We start from the raw sequence: 17,068 nt of genomic DNA, 5'->3' as shown, positions 1-17,068 counted from the left end.
GATCCTTGAGCTCAGATAAAAAAAAAATATGCTTTTACCTGCTTACTAGTCTGTATTACTCAAAAAGGAACTGGTGGTTCACTTAAGAGTATATCGTGGCAATAACATTGCCTGGGAACTTCTGAGTTCTTCTAACTTTTAGAAGTCTGCTTTGACTCCAGCAGCTGCTCCAGGATGTATCTGGTTCGTACCAGATGCACCCTGTTTTGTATCACACCATGGCAATGTATCAGTTACCCTAAAACACCTCTATTTGAATAACATTTCTAACTCACATGGGTGTCATTCTCTGTTCAGTTTGACTTCCAAGTCTGACTGTGAGGGAAATGAATCTTTATTTCTTTGGTACTCCAGAGCATCTGAGGTAGCCCAAGATGAATTTCTTGTTCCCTTGGTATTCCTTCATCAGTTCTAACAAAAATGTCAGTGAAGGTGTCAGACGCATGTATAGCAATGAGAGTAACAGCCTCGGTATCGTCTAAGTCCTGGGTGTTGAGCTATACTTTGTACAGAATTCTCCTGGAGAAGCTGCAGCCATGGCCTGGAAAGGTGCCCTCAGTGCTGGGTAAAGAACTGGCTGGAGGGTTGGACCCAGAGAGTGGTGGTGAATGGAATTGCATCTAGCTGGTGACCGGTAACCAGCGGTGTTCCCCAGGGATCTGTTTACTATCTGTTCTGTTTAATGTCTTTATTGATGACCTGGATGTCAGAACTGAGTGCACCCTCAGTAAGTTTGCAGGCAACACCATGTTGGAGGAAGCATGGATCTGCCCGAGGGCAGGCAGCCCTACAGAGGGACCTGGACGGGCTGATTGCTGGGCTGAGGCCAACGGGACGGAGTTGCAGAGAAAGGCAGTGGAGCTGTGAAGGGTCTGCAGCTCAAGTCTTATGGGGAGCGCCTGAGGGAACTGGGATTGTTCAGTGGAGAAGAGAAGGAATTAGGGCTTCTCATCACTTTTTTGGAGGGAGATCATTAACCCAGATGAAGTGAAATGTGAGCAACAAATGGGAGGAGCTGGAAGCCTTTGAGCCACAGGGAAAACTATGATCTAGTTGTCATCACAGAAACGTGGTGGAATTACTTTCATGACAGGAGTGCTGCAGTGGATGGCTGTAAATATTTTGGAAAGGATAGGCTAGTGAGGAGAGTCAGCAAGGTAGCCGTATATGTTAGGGAGTGTTTTGATTGCCTGTAGCTTAATGACGGTGACGATAGGGTTGAGTATTTATGATTAAGAACCAGGATGGCCAGCAAGGTAGATGTCATGGTGGGAGTCTGTTATAGACCACCCAACCAGGATGAAGAGACAGGTGCAGCACTGTATAAGTAGCTGTCTCACAATCGCTAGCCCTTGCTCTCATGGGGAGCTTCAACTGACCAGGTATCTGGTGGAAATATAGAGTACAGCAGGGAGAAAACAGTCTAGGAGGTTTCTGAAATGTGTGGAAGATAACTTCCTGACACAGCTGGTGAGTGAGCCAACCTGGGAAGACGTGTTGTTGGAACTTCTGCTTGTGAACAGAGAAGGACTTGTGGGTGATGTGAAGGTTGAAGGCTGTTTTGAGCATGGCAGTCACAAACTAATAGTTTTTGATCCTTGGAAAAGTGAAGAGGGAAGTTAGTAGAACTGCCTCATTAGATTCCTGGATGGCAAACTTCAGTCTGTTTAGGAGACTTGTTGACAGAGTCCTTCGGGTATTTTCCTGATGGTCAAAAGTCTCCAGGAAGGTTAGACGCTCCTCAAGAAGGAAATACTAAGGTTCAGGAATAGGCCATTCCCACGTGCCAAAAGATGAACTGGCAGGGAAGAAGACCAGCCTAGCTGAACAGAGAGCTAAAACAGGAACAAACAGAGTTCATGGTCATTGGAAGAAGGGGCAAGCCACTTAGGAGGACTACAAAGAGATCATGAGTCTATGCAGTGAGGAAATCATAGAATCATAGTATCACCAAAATTGGAAAAGATCTCTAAGATCATCCAGTCCAACCATCTATGTATCATCAATATTTCTCACTAAATCACGTCCCTCAGTACATCTAAAATGAGAACAGGCAAAACCCAACTGGAGCTTTATCTGGCTACTGCCATTTAAGACCACAAAAATGCTTCTGTAATTACATCAGCAACTAAAGAAGGACTAAGAAGAACCTCTATTCTTTATTGGTTGTGGGGGTAAATACAGTGATGAAGGATGAGATACTTAATGCCTTCTTTGCCTCAGTCCTTAGTAGAAAGGCCGGTTGTTCTCTGGAGATCCAGCATCCTGAGCTAGAAGATGGGGATGAGAAGCAAGAACAGCCATCATATTGCAAGAAGAAATGGATAGCGACTTGCAACAACTCTTAGATGCACACAGGTTTATGAAACCAGATAGGATCCCCCCAAGAGTACCAAAGAAGGTGGCTAATGTGCTCATCAAACCATTTTCTCTCATTTGTCAGCCATCCTGGCTATCGGGGGAGGTCCCAGTTGACTAGAGGTCAGCTAAGAAGCAGGGCTGGAAGAAATACGGGGGGAACTACAAGCCCGTCATTCTGATTTCAGTGCTGGGGAAGGTTATGGCATAGGTCTTCTCATGTGCCATCACACAGCACATACAGAACAAGCAGATGGACAGGCTCAGGCAGCATGGATTTATGACAGGTAGATCCTGCTTGTCTAGCCAGATTTCCTGCTATGAAAACTGATCTGTTTAGTGGGAAAGACTGTAAAACTGCTCCTGGAGAAGCTCCCACATTCTCCTGTGTAAACTGTTTCTGGCTTCAATAGGCATATGCTTTGCTGGGTAAAAATCTGTTTGGGTCCTAGGCCCAGATAGTTGTGGTGAAGGGACTTAAGTAGTTAGGCCAGTTCTTTTATATCTTTATCAATGATCTGAACGGGCTGCCCAGGGAAGTATCTGTATCAGCACTCCTGGAAGTATTTACAAGATGTGCAGTTAGTGCTTAGGGGGACTTGGCGTAGTGGTGGACTTTGCAGTGTTACTTTAACTGTTGGAGATGATGGGAGGCATTTTCCAATCTAAATAATTCCATGACCAGAATCTGGTCTGGCACATGAAGTGTCACCAGGAGTTTTTGTATTTGTACAGTTCTCTGCTACTCCCTATCTCTATTATTTACCATGGAATCCCAGGAGCAGCTCCTATGCAGCTCACAGCAGGGCAGGGCCACAGCATGCAGGAGGTGTGGAGAGAGGAGAGATGGGAGAGGTTTAAAGGCTGGGTGGAGTGCAGCAATAGAGAACAGCTCTGAACAGGATGAACTGTTGGATCCTAGCACAGTGAGTCTTGGGTTGAAGGACGATGTATGTGGGGTTATCAAAGGGCAAAGCTGGCACATCCAGTGACTGTTGTCAGGATGGCTTTCCCTCTTCCTCTAACTTAGGTTAGGAGGTGTTGTAGAGAATTACATTTATGAGGGTATGTTTAAAGAAGAAGATGAAGGCATGAGATACTTGAAGGGGAAGGCATTTTCTGAAGTCTGTGACTTCAAATTCCTGCTATGGAGGGGAGGCAGGTGTCGTGGGCATGGAATATCAGTCTACAGGAGGATGTAATTCCTAGAGTATTGCACTGACAGATCAGTATTGTTGGTGATGAACTGCAGAAATTTCCTGTTCCCTCCCCACTCCACTTTGTCCTACAGAGTGCACTAGCATCACCTTCATGATGCCATCGAGGTTCTTCTGAAGTGATCTTTAGGATCTCTGGCACTGCTCTCTGGTGCTCACAAGGACCTGTTCCTTCCTTCAGGACACCCTGTCTCCAAGACATTCCCTTGTCTTTCCCTGGGATTCTTGTTGAGATGCAGGTTGCCCTCCAGAAGGGCTCACCTCTCTTGTAGTATCTGTGCCTTCTCTCTTAGCCCCATGGAGGAGTCACCTTGGTGCTAAAGCCATGCATGGCTCCATATGGGAATTTACAATGAGTCCTCTCTATCTCTGCCGCGGTGAGGAGCACTGAGATCCTCCTCAGCTAAAATGAGGCTGGGTGAGTGTTTTGTTCCTCTGCATTTGGAATCTGGATTTGTCTGCTCTCAGCAGTGTGCAGGTTCTTCACAAGGAAACACACAAGAGCAATCATCCTCCTTCTCAAAGAGCTGTCAGCACAGCTGAGATCAGGGCTGATGGACAGAGTGGCTCTGCATCACTCTGCAGTAATGAATAGTCCCTTTGCCTAGTGGGACCCAAAAGATTTCACTTGGAGTGCAAAAGCAATGCCAATGCTTTCTGCCTTAACACTCCTTTGGTGTGGTGAGGCAATTAAATTAAAATAAATGAAATCCAACCCTATGGTGCTGTTCTGTAGTTGGGTGAATTGGTAGGGACAATGCTGGTAAGGTTTTTGATATTATGAGTGGATATGTTCTGAGGTCAGTGCATGTTCCTATTTACCTACTGCTGTAGGCTGAACAGACTCCTGCAGTGCTCCTGTTCCCTGTGATCACCTTAGAGCCAACCAGGGCTTAATCAAGAGAGAGACACAATATTCTCTGAAAGACAAGGTACATAGGGGGTCTTCTGTGAGAAGAGTTACAGGATTTGATCAGAGAAGCATCTCCTAATTTGTTATGGCCCTTCCCTCCCTCGACAGGTCCCTGTGCCCGGACAGAGCAGATGTCTAACAGCACCTCCACCACTGAGTTCCTCCTCCTGGCATTCACAGACACGTGGGAGCTGCAGCTCCTGCACTTCTGGCTCTCCCTGGGCATCTACCTGGCTGCCCTCCTGGGCAATGGTCTCGTCATCATGGCTGTAGTCTGTGATCATCATATGCACACTCCTATGTACTTCTTCCTCCTTAACCTTGCCTTCTGTGATCTGGGCTCTATCTCCACCACTCTTCCCAAAGCCATGTCCAGTTTCCTTTGGGGCAGTGGGGCCATCTCATACACAGGATGTGCTGCACAAGTATTTTTTCTCTTTTTCTGTACTACAGCTGAGTGTGCTCTTCTTACTGTCATGTCCTATGACCGCTACATTGCCATCTGCAAGCTCCTGCACTATGGGACCCTCCTGGGCAGCAGAGCTTGTGCCACCATGGCAGCGGCTGCCTGGGGCTCTGGGGTCCTCAATGCTCTGCTGCACACTGCCAGTACATTCTCACTGCCACTCTGCCAAGGGAATGCTGTGGACCAGTTCTTCTGTGAAGTTCCCCAGATCCTCAAGCTCTCCTGCTCCAGCTCCTATCTCAGGGAAGTTGCTCTTCTTGTGGTTAGTCTCTCTTCTGCATCTGGGTGCTTGGTTTTCATTGTGCTCTCCTATGTGCAGATCTTCAGGGCTGTGGTGAGGATGCCCTCTGAGCAGGGCCGGCACAAAGCCTTCTCCACGTGCCTCCCTCATCTGGCTGTGGTCTCCCTGTTTGTCAGCACTGGCACTTTTGCCTACCTGAAGCCACCCTCCATCTCCTCCCCATCCCTGGACCTGGCTGTGGCAGTGCTGTACTCGGTGGTTTCCCCAGCAGTGAACCCTCTCATCTACAGCATGAGGAACCGGGAGCTCAGGGGTGCCCTGAAGAAACAGATGAGCAGACTTTTCAGAAATAGACATCTGTCTTTCTTCTTCTGCAGATCATTCATAGTAAAACTCTTGATTGTCAGAACCTGTCATCTGCTCATGTTGGTTTTCTCCCTCTTTGGTTTTCTGTGAAAACATTCTCCAAGAGAAATGCCGCTTGTCATTCTCCTGAGTACCTAAACAAAATAAAGGGCCCTACAACAACCTCAATAGAGTTGATTCTTTTCCTAGCAGCTGCTTCCTATCCCCAGTCTCACACGTATGATAGAAATGCATACAAGAATTCCCCCCACCCTCTGTGCCACCATGTGGTTTTACCTGTGTTACCTTGAGTTACCATGAGAAGAACATGAGAAAATGTGATGGCAAATCTACTTCAAATCTAGACACACGTATTGTGAAGAAAAAAAGAGCAGTGGAGGATTTCCAGGATAGTTATTGCTCCACTCTCTATTGGATAGTCCCATAGGATACGAGATATTATTTTAAATCTGATCTGCTCTTAAGTAAATGAATTCTGGTTTGAATTTACATGACTTGAGGAATGGTTTTCCTCTATTCTTCCCGTGAGAAGGAAATAATGTTAGAGAAAACAAGTATGCACTGCTGATCAGTATGTGACTCTTAGGCTGGTGTCAGTGGCAACATTTTGGTTTTTTTCCGTCGTGGGATTATTGGCACAACACCAGGCCAAGCGCTGGGATGCTACAGGGGTGTGGGACACCCTTGTCAGGGGTTGCACCCACCAGCATTATCAAAAACCTAGTGCGGGGTTGCCAAGATATGGTGACATTTGTTGGCTGGACAGGGAAGTGTAAGAGCACAGGAGCACGGTCTGTAAAATCAAGCAGCTACAAGTCCTAGACTTAGCCCACAGCCTCCACTTAATGACCAGGTCCACGATTCCCCTGTGGCCAGGAGTGCTTCCCCTGCTGCCTTCTTCCTCTGAGGACTGAGCTCATGTCCTTCTAACACAGTCTGAGCCCAGGCTGTGGATGTCTTGCATGCTGACGAGTAAGAATTGTATGCCATCTGCAGAGGGTTCAGGTGGCTGAAAAGTTTATGCAACTGAGAATTCTAAAAATGGTGTGCAGCTACATCAAGTGCTAGAAATTGTAGCTCGTAAGCAACACTGATCGTTTTATGTATATATGTATGTTTACACACATACATAATAACTCTCTAATTACAACCATGCCTCTGTGGCCAATCCTTCTGCCAAGGATCCCTAAGAGAACCCAGCTGACCTCTGCAGCACTGGGTGACAAAAACAAACTTCATTAGAGACAGCTTGGATTTGGCACAGAGCTGAGGACCGTGCTTTCTTGTTCTCATAGATCTTATCCGTTTTACTTTAAATAAATAAATAAACCTTTCTGTGGCTGTCTGCAGTCAATTCTCCGAGGAAAGCAGGCAAAAGTTGGTGGAAAAGAGCTGTAACATCCAGCTTTAACAACAGCAGAGAAATCAGAGGTAAAGAAAAGTGAAGCAAGTCTCAGGTGACCAATGAGAGAAATGGCACACCTGGGGAGGTGAGCAATCAGATTATCTATACGGCGTCCATCCTCAAGAGACTGTTTTTCCCACCTGCCCAGATCTCCTTAGGAGACACCCTGGATCAATATCAGTTGGGGAATGTTGCTATCACTATTTGTCTAAAATGAAAAGCAAGGAAAAACATCTGGAAAAATAAAACATTCTTTTTTAGTATGTAGTCACTGAAAACTTCCTTTTTAACTGCACTCTTGAAATCTAATTAACCATACATCTCTAAGACTAAACGAAAGTGGCTTGTCAAGGCACTCTGCACTTTAATGAGTCCCATGGTGACAAGTCAATGAGCCTCAGGTATTGAGAGGAAACTGATGTCACCACTCCGGAAGATAAAGTCAGAAGGAAATGCTAAAGTGTCTTGAAGTATTAATGGGACCCAGAGAGGGCCATTAATGACATACCTCCCCATGGACTCGTTAGAAAAGATAATTGGAGGCCATGATTACAGGAAGGCAAGGGCACTTGATACACAGCTCTGATGCCTCTGAAAGCCTTTGCTTTGTTTGATGAAGCAAAAAAACTGAGCCTTGCCCCCCAGACCTTGGGAAGGGAGATTTCTGTTCCTCATCATGGCCCTTCCTGAGCAGTGGGATGTAGGATGTGCAATACTGAATGAAGGAGAATCAAACAACACCTCCAGGCTTCCCTCAGTATTGCTAGGAAACAACAAGGTCTCAGTGCCATATGGACCATGCATCTCCTCATGGGTTTCAATAACGAAACAGGTGCCAGAGCAAAGGGGACAAAAACCTTGGTGCTGTCGGGGCCTTCCAGCCTCACCGGTGCACTCCACCGTAACCACTGCTGTCCTACACTGTCCCACACATGCCCCCATTCCCTGCAGGCTGTAGCCATCCTCCTCACTTTTCCAACTTGCTCTCAGTGTAATTTCCATACCCTCACCAGTATCTCTCCATCCTCACCAAATGGTCACTGAAACACAAAGGCATGGGCTGATCACAGATTCCTTGTGTGACTTCTGACACCACTGCATCACCCTTTGAGGGACATTTCTTCTTCACCTTCAAAGTTGCACTCTGTGATGGTTGACCTTTTTCCTTCTGTTTCCTATTGCAAGGAAAGGTCCACCATCTCAGAAGCCACACCTCAAGCAGATGTCCCAACCCATTAACTTTCTTGTGCTCTGTCTGCTGACCCGACAGCAGTTGTTTCACCATCATCTTCCAAGCCATATACCTGTCGCTGACCTTTCATATGCTCAGACAGACATGATCAAGACACATCTATCCTGCTGCATGGCAGTTAGCATGGGTGAGTCCCTGCAAAGGGGAAGAAACTAAGCTAGCTTTCAACCCTGAGGTGACAGACTATAGCAAAGTACAAGAAAAGGGAGGCTGGATTCTTTTCTGTGCTCAGAGAGAAGTGCCCCTGTACAAGGGAGATGGGGCTCTGGGGATGGAAAAAGGAGAGGTGAAGTGGAAAGGACAAGGAAAGGACAACCACATTAAACTGGACCAACCAATTGGTACCTGTAATAGAATCAGTGACACCAGAAAAGTGTGAGGGGTGTAAGTAATTGGAGAGTCCTTAATGAGAGGACTGAAGCACCTGTTTGCCACTTGGATGAGCTATGGGGTGTTGCAACAGCGTCAGCTCCACCAGATGCAGCTGACTGAAGACATCTGTCACCAGGTCCTCCTCCTGGGGGCTCTGAGCACCCCAAAATCCCATGCCCTCCCTGCCTCACCTCCCCCCCCCTCACAAAAAGCTGCATTTCATCATGGGGAAACCTTTTTTCCCACTTTTTCCCCCAAAAAACCAACCTCATGCCACTGCTTTCTTCTTGGCAACACCCTACCATGGAGTTGGGGTGACAACGGTGGTCTTGGCCCACCCCCCAAATTTCAGTGTGGGGGATATGGGGGGGACATGACACGAGTGTGGGTTTTGTGGGAAGGGCTTTGGGAGTGAAAGCGCCTGGCAGATCCACCTGAGGTCCCACATGGGTGAACAGCTCTACAGCTGTAGTGTCTGTGGCAACCAGTTCACCATGTGTGGCAACCTGAAGGTTCACTACCACCAGCATAGACAGAAGGTCCCCCACCTAGCTGTGAGCCCCCAGACCACCAAAAGGGGCCAGTTGGCCTCCAGCAACACCCAACTGGCCTCCAGCAACACCCAGTTGGCATCCAACAGCATACAACCGCTTGTCAACACTCAGCTGGCCTCTGGAAACACCCAGTTGGCCTCCAGCAACGCCCAGATGGCCTCCAACAGTGTGCAAAAACTTGTCAATACCCAGCTGGCCTCCAGCAAGAATCAGTTGGCCTCCAACAGCATGCAACCACTTGTTAACACCCAGTTGGCCTCCAACAGTACCCAGTTGACATCCAGCAACACCCAGTTGGCCTGCAGCAATACTCAGGTGGCTTTCAGCAACATCCAGTTGGCCTCCAACAGTGTGCAACTGCTTGTCAACACCCAGTTGGCCTCCAGCAACAATCAGCTGGCCTTCAAAAACACATAAGTGGCTTCCAGCAACACCATCATCATCATTCAACATCATCAGCATTCAACTGAATTTTTTAACAGGCTGAGGGAGCTGGGCTTGTTCAGCCTGGAGAAAAGAAGGCTGTGGGGTGACCTCATTGTGGCCTTTCAGTACCTAAAGGGAGCCTGCAAACAGGAGGGGAATGAACTCTTTGAAAGGGAAGATAACTGCAGGACAAGGGGAAGTGTTTTTAAGCTGAGGGAAGGGAGATTCAGGTTGGATGCCAGGGGGAAGTTCTTTACAGAAAGAGTGGTGAGATGCTGGAACAGCTGCCCAGAGAGGTTGTGGATGCCCCGTCCATCCTGAAGGTGTTCAAGGCCAGGTTGTATGGGGCCCTTAGCGGCCTGGGTCCGTGGTATTAAAAGTGGAGGTTGGTGGCCCTGCATGTGGCAGGGGGTTGGAGATTGATGATCCTTGAGGTCCCTTCCAACCCTGGCCATTCTGTGATTCTGTGACAATCTAGTGAGGTTTGCAGCTGCCAAAGGCCTGCATATGCAATGTCAAGAAGATGTCATCATACCTGATAAAGCTGGAGAGCTACTATCCATTTCTATTTTCTCAAGTTGGGTTGAATGAAGCTGCAGTGAGGACTACAAAATATATAAAAAGACATCATGTACCATGGAAAGATGTTGAAGAGTTGGAAACCATAGAGCAATTAGAAAAAAATTACCCAATTGCTCTCAAAGAAACATGGGAGGATGAATCACACAACTGCAGCACTGCAGTTGAGAGCTACAGACACTTTAAAAGAGATAAGAGGGAAGGAAGAGGAGAACTGTTGCCCTGTATGTTCAGAAATTGATAGATTGCAAAGAACTGCCACTGAGCAGCCACTCAGGCTGATTAAGGAATTATTGGATGAGATCCCCTGGGAAACTGTCCTTAGGGACACAGGAATGAAACAGAGCTGGCAGCTCTGTTTAAGGACACCTTTCAGAGAGCACAAGAGCTCTGAGTATAAGAAATCAAACAGTGGAGGCAGGAAAGCAGCATGGCTGAGCAAGGACCTGTTGGTTAAACAGAGCGATGAAAAGAAAATGGACAGGCAGTGGAATGAGGGATGCATGGCCTGGGAGGAATACAGGGATACTGTCCAGACATGTAAAGATAGGACTAGGAAAACCCAGACAAAGAAAGAACTGAAATTGGGAAGGGATGTAAAAAATAACAAGAAGGGGTTCTATAGGTATATTTATCAGAAGAGAAAGGTCAAGGACAGTGCACACCTTCAGATAAATAAGAGGGAACTGGCAACTACAGATGTGGAGAAGGCTGAGGTACTCAAACATGTTCTTTGCCTCAATCTTTTCCGGCAACCAGGTTTCCCATGTCTCTCAGATCCCTGCGTCTCTGGAGGTGAGGATCAGGGGAACAAAATCCCTCCTACTGTAAGAGAAGGGCACGTTCAAGACCCCTTGATGAGACTAAACGTGTACAGGTCTGTGGGGCCCAAAGACACGCATCCAAAGATCCTGATGGAACTGGCTAACGTGGGGGCCATGCCACTCTCCGTCATATTTGAAGTCATGGCGAGATCCCTACTGACTGGAAGAAGGAAAACATCACTCCCATTTTTAAGAAGGGTAGAAAGGAAGACCCAGGGAACTACAGGCCAGCAAGACTCATCTCTGTGCCTGGGAATATCACAGAACGTATCTTGGAAGAGATGTTATGGTACCTGTAAGACAAGGAGGTGATCTGAGAAAGTCAGTATGCCTTCACCAAGAGCAGATTGTACCTCACCATTACAGTGGCCTTTTAGAACAGTCACAGCGCTGGTGGACTAAGGAAGAAAAATTAATATCATCTATCATCTGAAATTCTGCAAAGCTTTTGACATGATCCCACGTCACATCCTTCTTTCTAAATTGAAGATAAATGGATTTGAAGGTTGGGCAATTTGGAGGATAAGGAATTGGTCGGATGGTCGCAGCCGGAGGGCTGCTGTCAATGGCTTCATGTCCAGGTGGAGGCCGGTGATGAGTGGTGTCCCCCAGGGGTCCATCTTGGGACCGGAGCTCTTCAGCATCTCCATCAATGACACAGAAGATGGGTTTGAGTGCACACTCAGCAAATTTTTGGATGACACCAAGCTGAGTGGTGCAGCAGACACAACAGCAGGAAGGGACACCATCCAGAGGGACCTGGACAGCCTTGAAAAGACAAAGTCATGACAGTGTGGCTTTGGGGATGGATGAGTGTGAATCTCCTCCTTTTCCTGCAAGGAAATAAGTAGTACATGAAAAGGTTCCATGATTTTCCCCATAGGAAGTCAAGCTTCTTCTCATCAAACTGCTTCCCAGTCTTGGCTATCTGGACTTTAAACAAGATGAAATACTGCAAATCACCTTTCAAACCTGTGGTGCACACACAGAAGCTTTGAATATACTCCCACAAGCTAACTGCCCCACCTATTATAAATCTCAGGAGCAGCCTCACTTGGGCAGGAGCCACAGAGCACAAGGTCCAGTGCAGGGGATTTTTTTTTTGCCTCAGCTCTGCAGGCACAAAGATAGATTTCACTTGGCTACGTAGCAGAATGCAATGCCTTCCTCTACCAGCAGAGGAAAAAAGTTTCCTACCAGAGCCAAATATTATGACACTGACTGATTTGCACAACGAGGCTTCTTGTTAGTGAGTCATAAAAACAACAGTGAATGCATGAGAGACAGGGCAGCCAATATAATTCCTCTCTTTAAAAAGCTGCACAGAGATTATACAAATTTGCAGTAATAGGGAAACTGAGTGTCACAATAATTGAAAATAGAGGGAACTGCTGCATCAAAAGCTTGCAGTGATAAAGCAAGTGATAGACACATAAAATAAATAAATGAATAATGACTGCTTTGGGGAAAGTTTTCTACAGGATTCCCCCAAAAATATTGTTGGTGAGCATCCCTGATACCTTTACGCTGCAAGGAATGCAAGCACGGATTATCACCAGCAGAGACCAGGTTAGCATGGTAGCAGTGCACAAGCCGAAGATCTGATGACATGGAAAAATGTAGCCAGAACTCACCGGCAGCACATGCAGTGAGCTGGTGAGGCGCTGGCGCTGCTGCCCAGAGAGCTGTGGGTGCCCCATCCCTGCAGGCACTCCAGGCCAGGTGGGATGGGGCCCTGGGCAGCCTGAGCTGGTGGGGGGCAGCCCTGCCCACGGCCGGGGGTGGCTCTGGGTGGGCTTTGAGCTCCCCTCCAATGAGGCCCTTCTATGGACTGCAGACCGAAGACACAGGGATGGAGCACAGATAAACAGGCAGGAAAGTGGGGAGGTAAGAATGTCCAAAACAATCCTGGGATGTCCTCATCCTGATAACAACGTACACAAACTCCACTAGAGACAATGGGAGTTTTCTCAAAAACTGCAGCAGAACCAAGACTTCACCGCAGGACTGAATGAGTAAATGATCCTGTGACTTCCTCTTCCCAAACTCTCTTCTTTCTTCAAACAGACAAGCTGGAAAATGCTCCATATGCAACAGAAAATGAAAACACGATCTGGCAACCTTTGGAAAGCTCCCACTACGTTGCCTTCTCTGAGTCATTGCTACACAAACAAGAGCTGCCAACGTGGGAGACTTTGGGGTAAGACTCCAGCAAGACAGAAGAAACAAATACCAAAACAAGAGAGACAGTATTCAAACAGCTTGCGAGGAAGAACAAATATTGACTGGAAAAAGCCAGCTCATTCTCCTCCTTGTGGGGGTGGATCTGGCACAGAGGAAATGACACTGGGCTGAACAAGGAAATGTCTTAGCAAATTCTGGAATGTGATACTGGAGTTCTGAGCTGCACAAGGGCTCTGCTCATGAACAAAAGCATCCCCAGTCTAGAGAACAGGCTGCAAACTCACAATAAATTCACACGACACCAAGAGTAAACAGGGGTGTGTAAAAATGCAGTCCTATCAGCCCTGTGTCTGTAGGCAAGCACCTTGTAAACTCTTCTTTGCCTGCATTTAGAAGAAAATACCTCCCTGCCCGAATACTATGAGATATATGCTGTGACCAGAAACCCAGGGCATTTTTATGATGCTAAAAAAGGAAAAAAAATCCTACAGCTATCAGTTCTGCTTTGTTATCCACTTTCACACAAATTAGATTACCCATTTCCCTGCCAAAAGAGTGGTGGAAGACTGCACGTCTTCTTCTCAGCAGCTCCCAACTCCAGAGCTGCTCTTGCTGGATAAGGCCCACACAGCTGTGGCTTCTGCATCAGCCCCTGTACAAGAACAACTATTTGCTTTGGACCAACAGAAATAAAGTATCTGACAGTCAATTCTGCTAGATTGAAGACAGGAAGGCTAAGTGAAAGGAGGCAGTTAAGCGAGCCTGGAAGGGATGAATGGGACTAAAAGCAAAGATTTCTACCTGTGTGACCCCACTTACGGGTGAGTTCTTACAGCCACAGGTTCCAGAAACAGGTCAGCCTAACAGAACAGGTCTATTCTTTGCAGTAAACCTCTCCATTTGCAAACTGCTGTCCCCAACCCTGAGAGCTGCAGGTGGCCATCAGCCTGCCAAGGATGCTGCACGGGAAGTAGGAAAAGCTGAAGGATCATAACAATGCTTGGAAGCCGAGAGTAGATTAAGCTTTTCTGTCAGCAGTCCCTCCCAACCTTCTCCTCATCACCTGAGCCAAGCAACCTCCTCACACATGCACAGTTCTCTGCTCCACCTCCTCCTTTCCTCCATCCCCACACTTTACCCCACTCTCCCTGTATATCCCCAGCTGAAAAGACACAGACTGCTCCTAATGCTGCATCTGCACATCCTCCCTCTGCTCTGGAAGTCCCCAGAGCATATTCCTGAGAAGCTGTGAGCTGAGGATTGCACAGCTGCAGCAGTACTGAGCAGAGTCCAGGAACACACACTGCAATGCGCTGTGACATGTGAGCAAGGACTGCACCTGTCTCAAAGATTTTGCAGCTGGAAGGAATGTTAGAGATATGGAATGCAATCTGCCCCAAAATCAAGGTGAAAACCCAAGTCTCTAGTTTTGCTACTGCTGTGCCTTGACCGCTGGGCTGGGCTCAAACCCAGTCAGGTATGGGCAACAGCCAATGAATTCACCACAAAGCATTCATCCAGCAGCCCTGCTGTTGCTTCTTGCTGATTCAGACACAACATGTTAAAAGTGAACTGCCCCAACCAAGGAGAAGGTGGGCACTGAAAACAGGAAAGGTCCAAACAGCCTCCTGGTTGTACGGAGGAGAAACAGGGCTGGGCTTTGCAGCCCAGGGCAGCACATGGACCACGTGTTCTGAGGCAGAGGAATGGCAGTGATCTGATTTCTGCCCTGCTCCTTCTGCTCTAAGACAGTCTTTCCAACCAGCCTGTTTAAGCACAGGGCAGAGGAAACCTCTTGAGAACACCTCTACCCACTCTTGGCAGGACAAGTATTACACCAGTGCCACAGGGGACTATTAGAAACCAGAGAAGGCCAGAGCAACCTTCTCTGTGCTGCATGGAACATAAAAAGATTGCGCTGTCCTACCAGAAGTTGTCTGAAGGCTGTTTCTGATATATTTATAATCATATATAATATATATATGATATATATATATCATTATATATTATAATATATATAATCATTATATATTTGTAATTCGCCTTCCAAGCAGGATCCATAGAGGTCCAGGGCAAGCAACAGTACTGCAAGAGAACACAGCTCCCTAGCTCCCTAGTCAGACCCACCTAATTACGTGCACACGCTTGGAGGAGATCCAGGAGCCTCCACCTTCACCTCAGCATCTTCCCAGGCCCCACAGCCAAGGGCTCCTGACATGCCCTGGCTGCAGCACCCCAACCCTGCACTGCTGCTGCCCCAACACAGAGCTGGGCAGCAGGCAGCAACAGCACTGCGTTTGTATCCAGAGTCCTCCTGGGTGCTGCTGCTGAACCCTGTGCATCCACACTGACCTTGTTTGCTTAGCAGACACAGCTGGAGCTTGCAAAGCAGACAGATGGGGCCTCCTCAGTTCTTCTCCAGGCAAGCAGGTGGAGACACATGAAGTTACTCACAGGAAAATGAGGAATCTCAGCAGGGCTGGGATGATAATTAGGTTTGGACAGATGCTGGAGGAAAAAGAAATTCACAGTTCATTCCCCCAGCAGCATCTGCAGAGATGGGAGCTCAGAAGAACAGAATTCCATTACCAGGGGTTCTCTCAACCACCACCACTTGAAGCCCCTCTTACAGCAAAATAAACACACAGCAGACCCACTCAGTACCTCCTGCTGGATGTCAGGTGGACCCAAATACTGAGAGAGACTCGAAACTGAACATCATTGTAGTAGGTACCAAATTTCATTCTGATCCCTGCAGCATTACAACATGCTTTACAGAGATCTGCATGCTGTAATGCAACACAGGAAGCTGCCTGCTCCACACACCTCGACCCCTGAAGAACAGAGATGAAGGCTACAAAAATCAATCCAAGTCTGCAGGCACTGTCCCAGCACGCTTCCCAGCAGGTATGGCACAGCCTCCCTCCTGCCCAGGGCTAGGAACCCCTGGAGCAGTCTCTGGTCTGATCATTCGTCCCCAAGGTTGCTAGCCACGAGATTTTATTTTTTTAATACAGATTATAAATTAGCTGTTCCAAACCTGTCTCCTCGTAACAAGATCATGCATTTGCTTTAATAAAGGTCAAAGTAACAACAAACAAAAAATGTGAAGGCCCTCCCCACAAGTTTGCTAACGAAATCAGAAAAGCAAACTACAAAACCCCTTTACAAATGCGCTTGGGGATTTTTTGGACATGGCTTCATCTTTTGGAACAAACCTCTTTGCACACGCAACCGCATTCAAACTGGGCAGTGTACAACAGCCCTGACTTATGAATTAAACTAGAGAGGAAGGTGGAACAGCCACAGCCACTTAAAACACATCTTTACTGCACTGTCTTTTCACATTAAACATGAGATTAAGGGCTACGACAGCATAGAACAGTTGCACAAACAGCACCAGGGAGAGGTGCAGCAGATTCTTCAGCTACATTTGTTTCTTTATTTAAGGTCAGAGATTAGCAAGGGGAGAGGAAACAAACAGGGCCACAGATCTGATTTTGGCTCACCACTGCAGGGCCCTGTTTGACGTGTGTTTGCACGAGGGGAAGTGCAGGCTGAAGGCTGGGAGGGAATGCTGTGAGCACAGCCCCAAACCAACTCACGCAGCACACCAACTGCACAGCAGAAATCCTTGAGCTCCACATTTGACTCTTAGGATACTCACATGGGGGTAAAGTCCATTCTCTGAGCAAGGCCAGGACACCAACATCACAAATGATCCCCCTAAATCTTCCAAGTTTAAATTCACAGTCCCAGCTTCAGTCTATTTCCCCATACAGTGGGGGTAGCACACTGCATTCTCCAGGCTGCCATCAACCAAAGTGCCTTTGCTCTTACCATATGTATATAAGCTGTCTCTATCAGAGCACAATGCCATTGAAAGACTTTCCAAAGAAAGGCAGAGGATT

At 47.4% G+C, this 17,068-nt stretch overlaps 2 protein-coding genes across 2 annotated transcripts in view; one reads left to right on the top strand and one right to left on the bottom strand.

Moving 5' to 3' along the window:
- Positions 1-15,661, bottom strand: part of LOC122167408 (olfactory receptor 4M1-like) — a gene marked incomplete at its 3' end in the record, with an annotated part of 43,263 nt that extends 27,602 nt beyond the window's left edge. The window contains 1 exon segment of the mRNA XM_042831972.1: positions 15,510-15,661.
- On the top strand, positions 4,599-5,651 carry LOC122167366 (olfactory receptor 14C36-like). Its single transcript, XM_042831860.1, has one exon. It carries the CDS (start codon positions 4,620-4,622, stop codon positions 5,649-5,651), a length of 1,032 nt encoding a protein of 343 aa, XP_042687794.1. The 5' UTR covers positions 4,599-4,619.
- Positions 15,662-17,068: the final 1,407 nt, after the last annotated feature.

Source organism: Centrocercus urophasianus, unplaced genomic scaffold (genome assembly GCF_019232065.1).
Source record: "Centrocercus urophasianus isolate 14NV4802_14NV808 unplaced genomic scaffold, USGS_Curo_1.0 seq_37, whole genome shotgun sequence".
Taxonomy (NCBI): Eukaryota; Metazoa; Chordata; class Aves; order Galliformes; family Phasianidae; genus Centrocercus; species Centrocercus urophasianus.
Note: the sequence above shows the minus strand (reverse complement) of the source record. Positions and strands in the feature narration are given on the sequence as shown.

Excerpts from the sequence above, each read along its gene's own strand:
- LOC122167366 (XM_042831860.1), top strand. The coding sequence starts at position 4,620 with ATGTCTAACAGCACCTCCACCACTGAGTTCCTCCTCCTGGCATTCACA.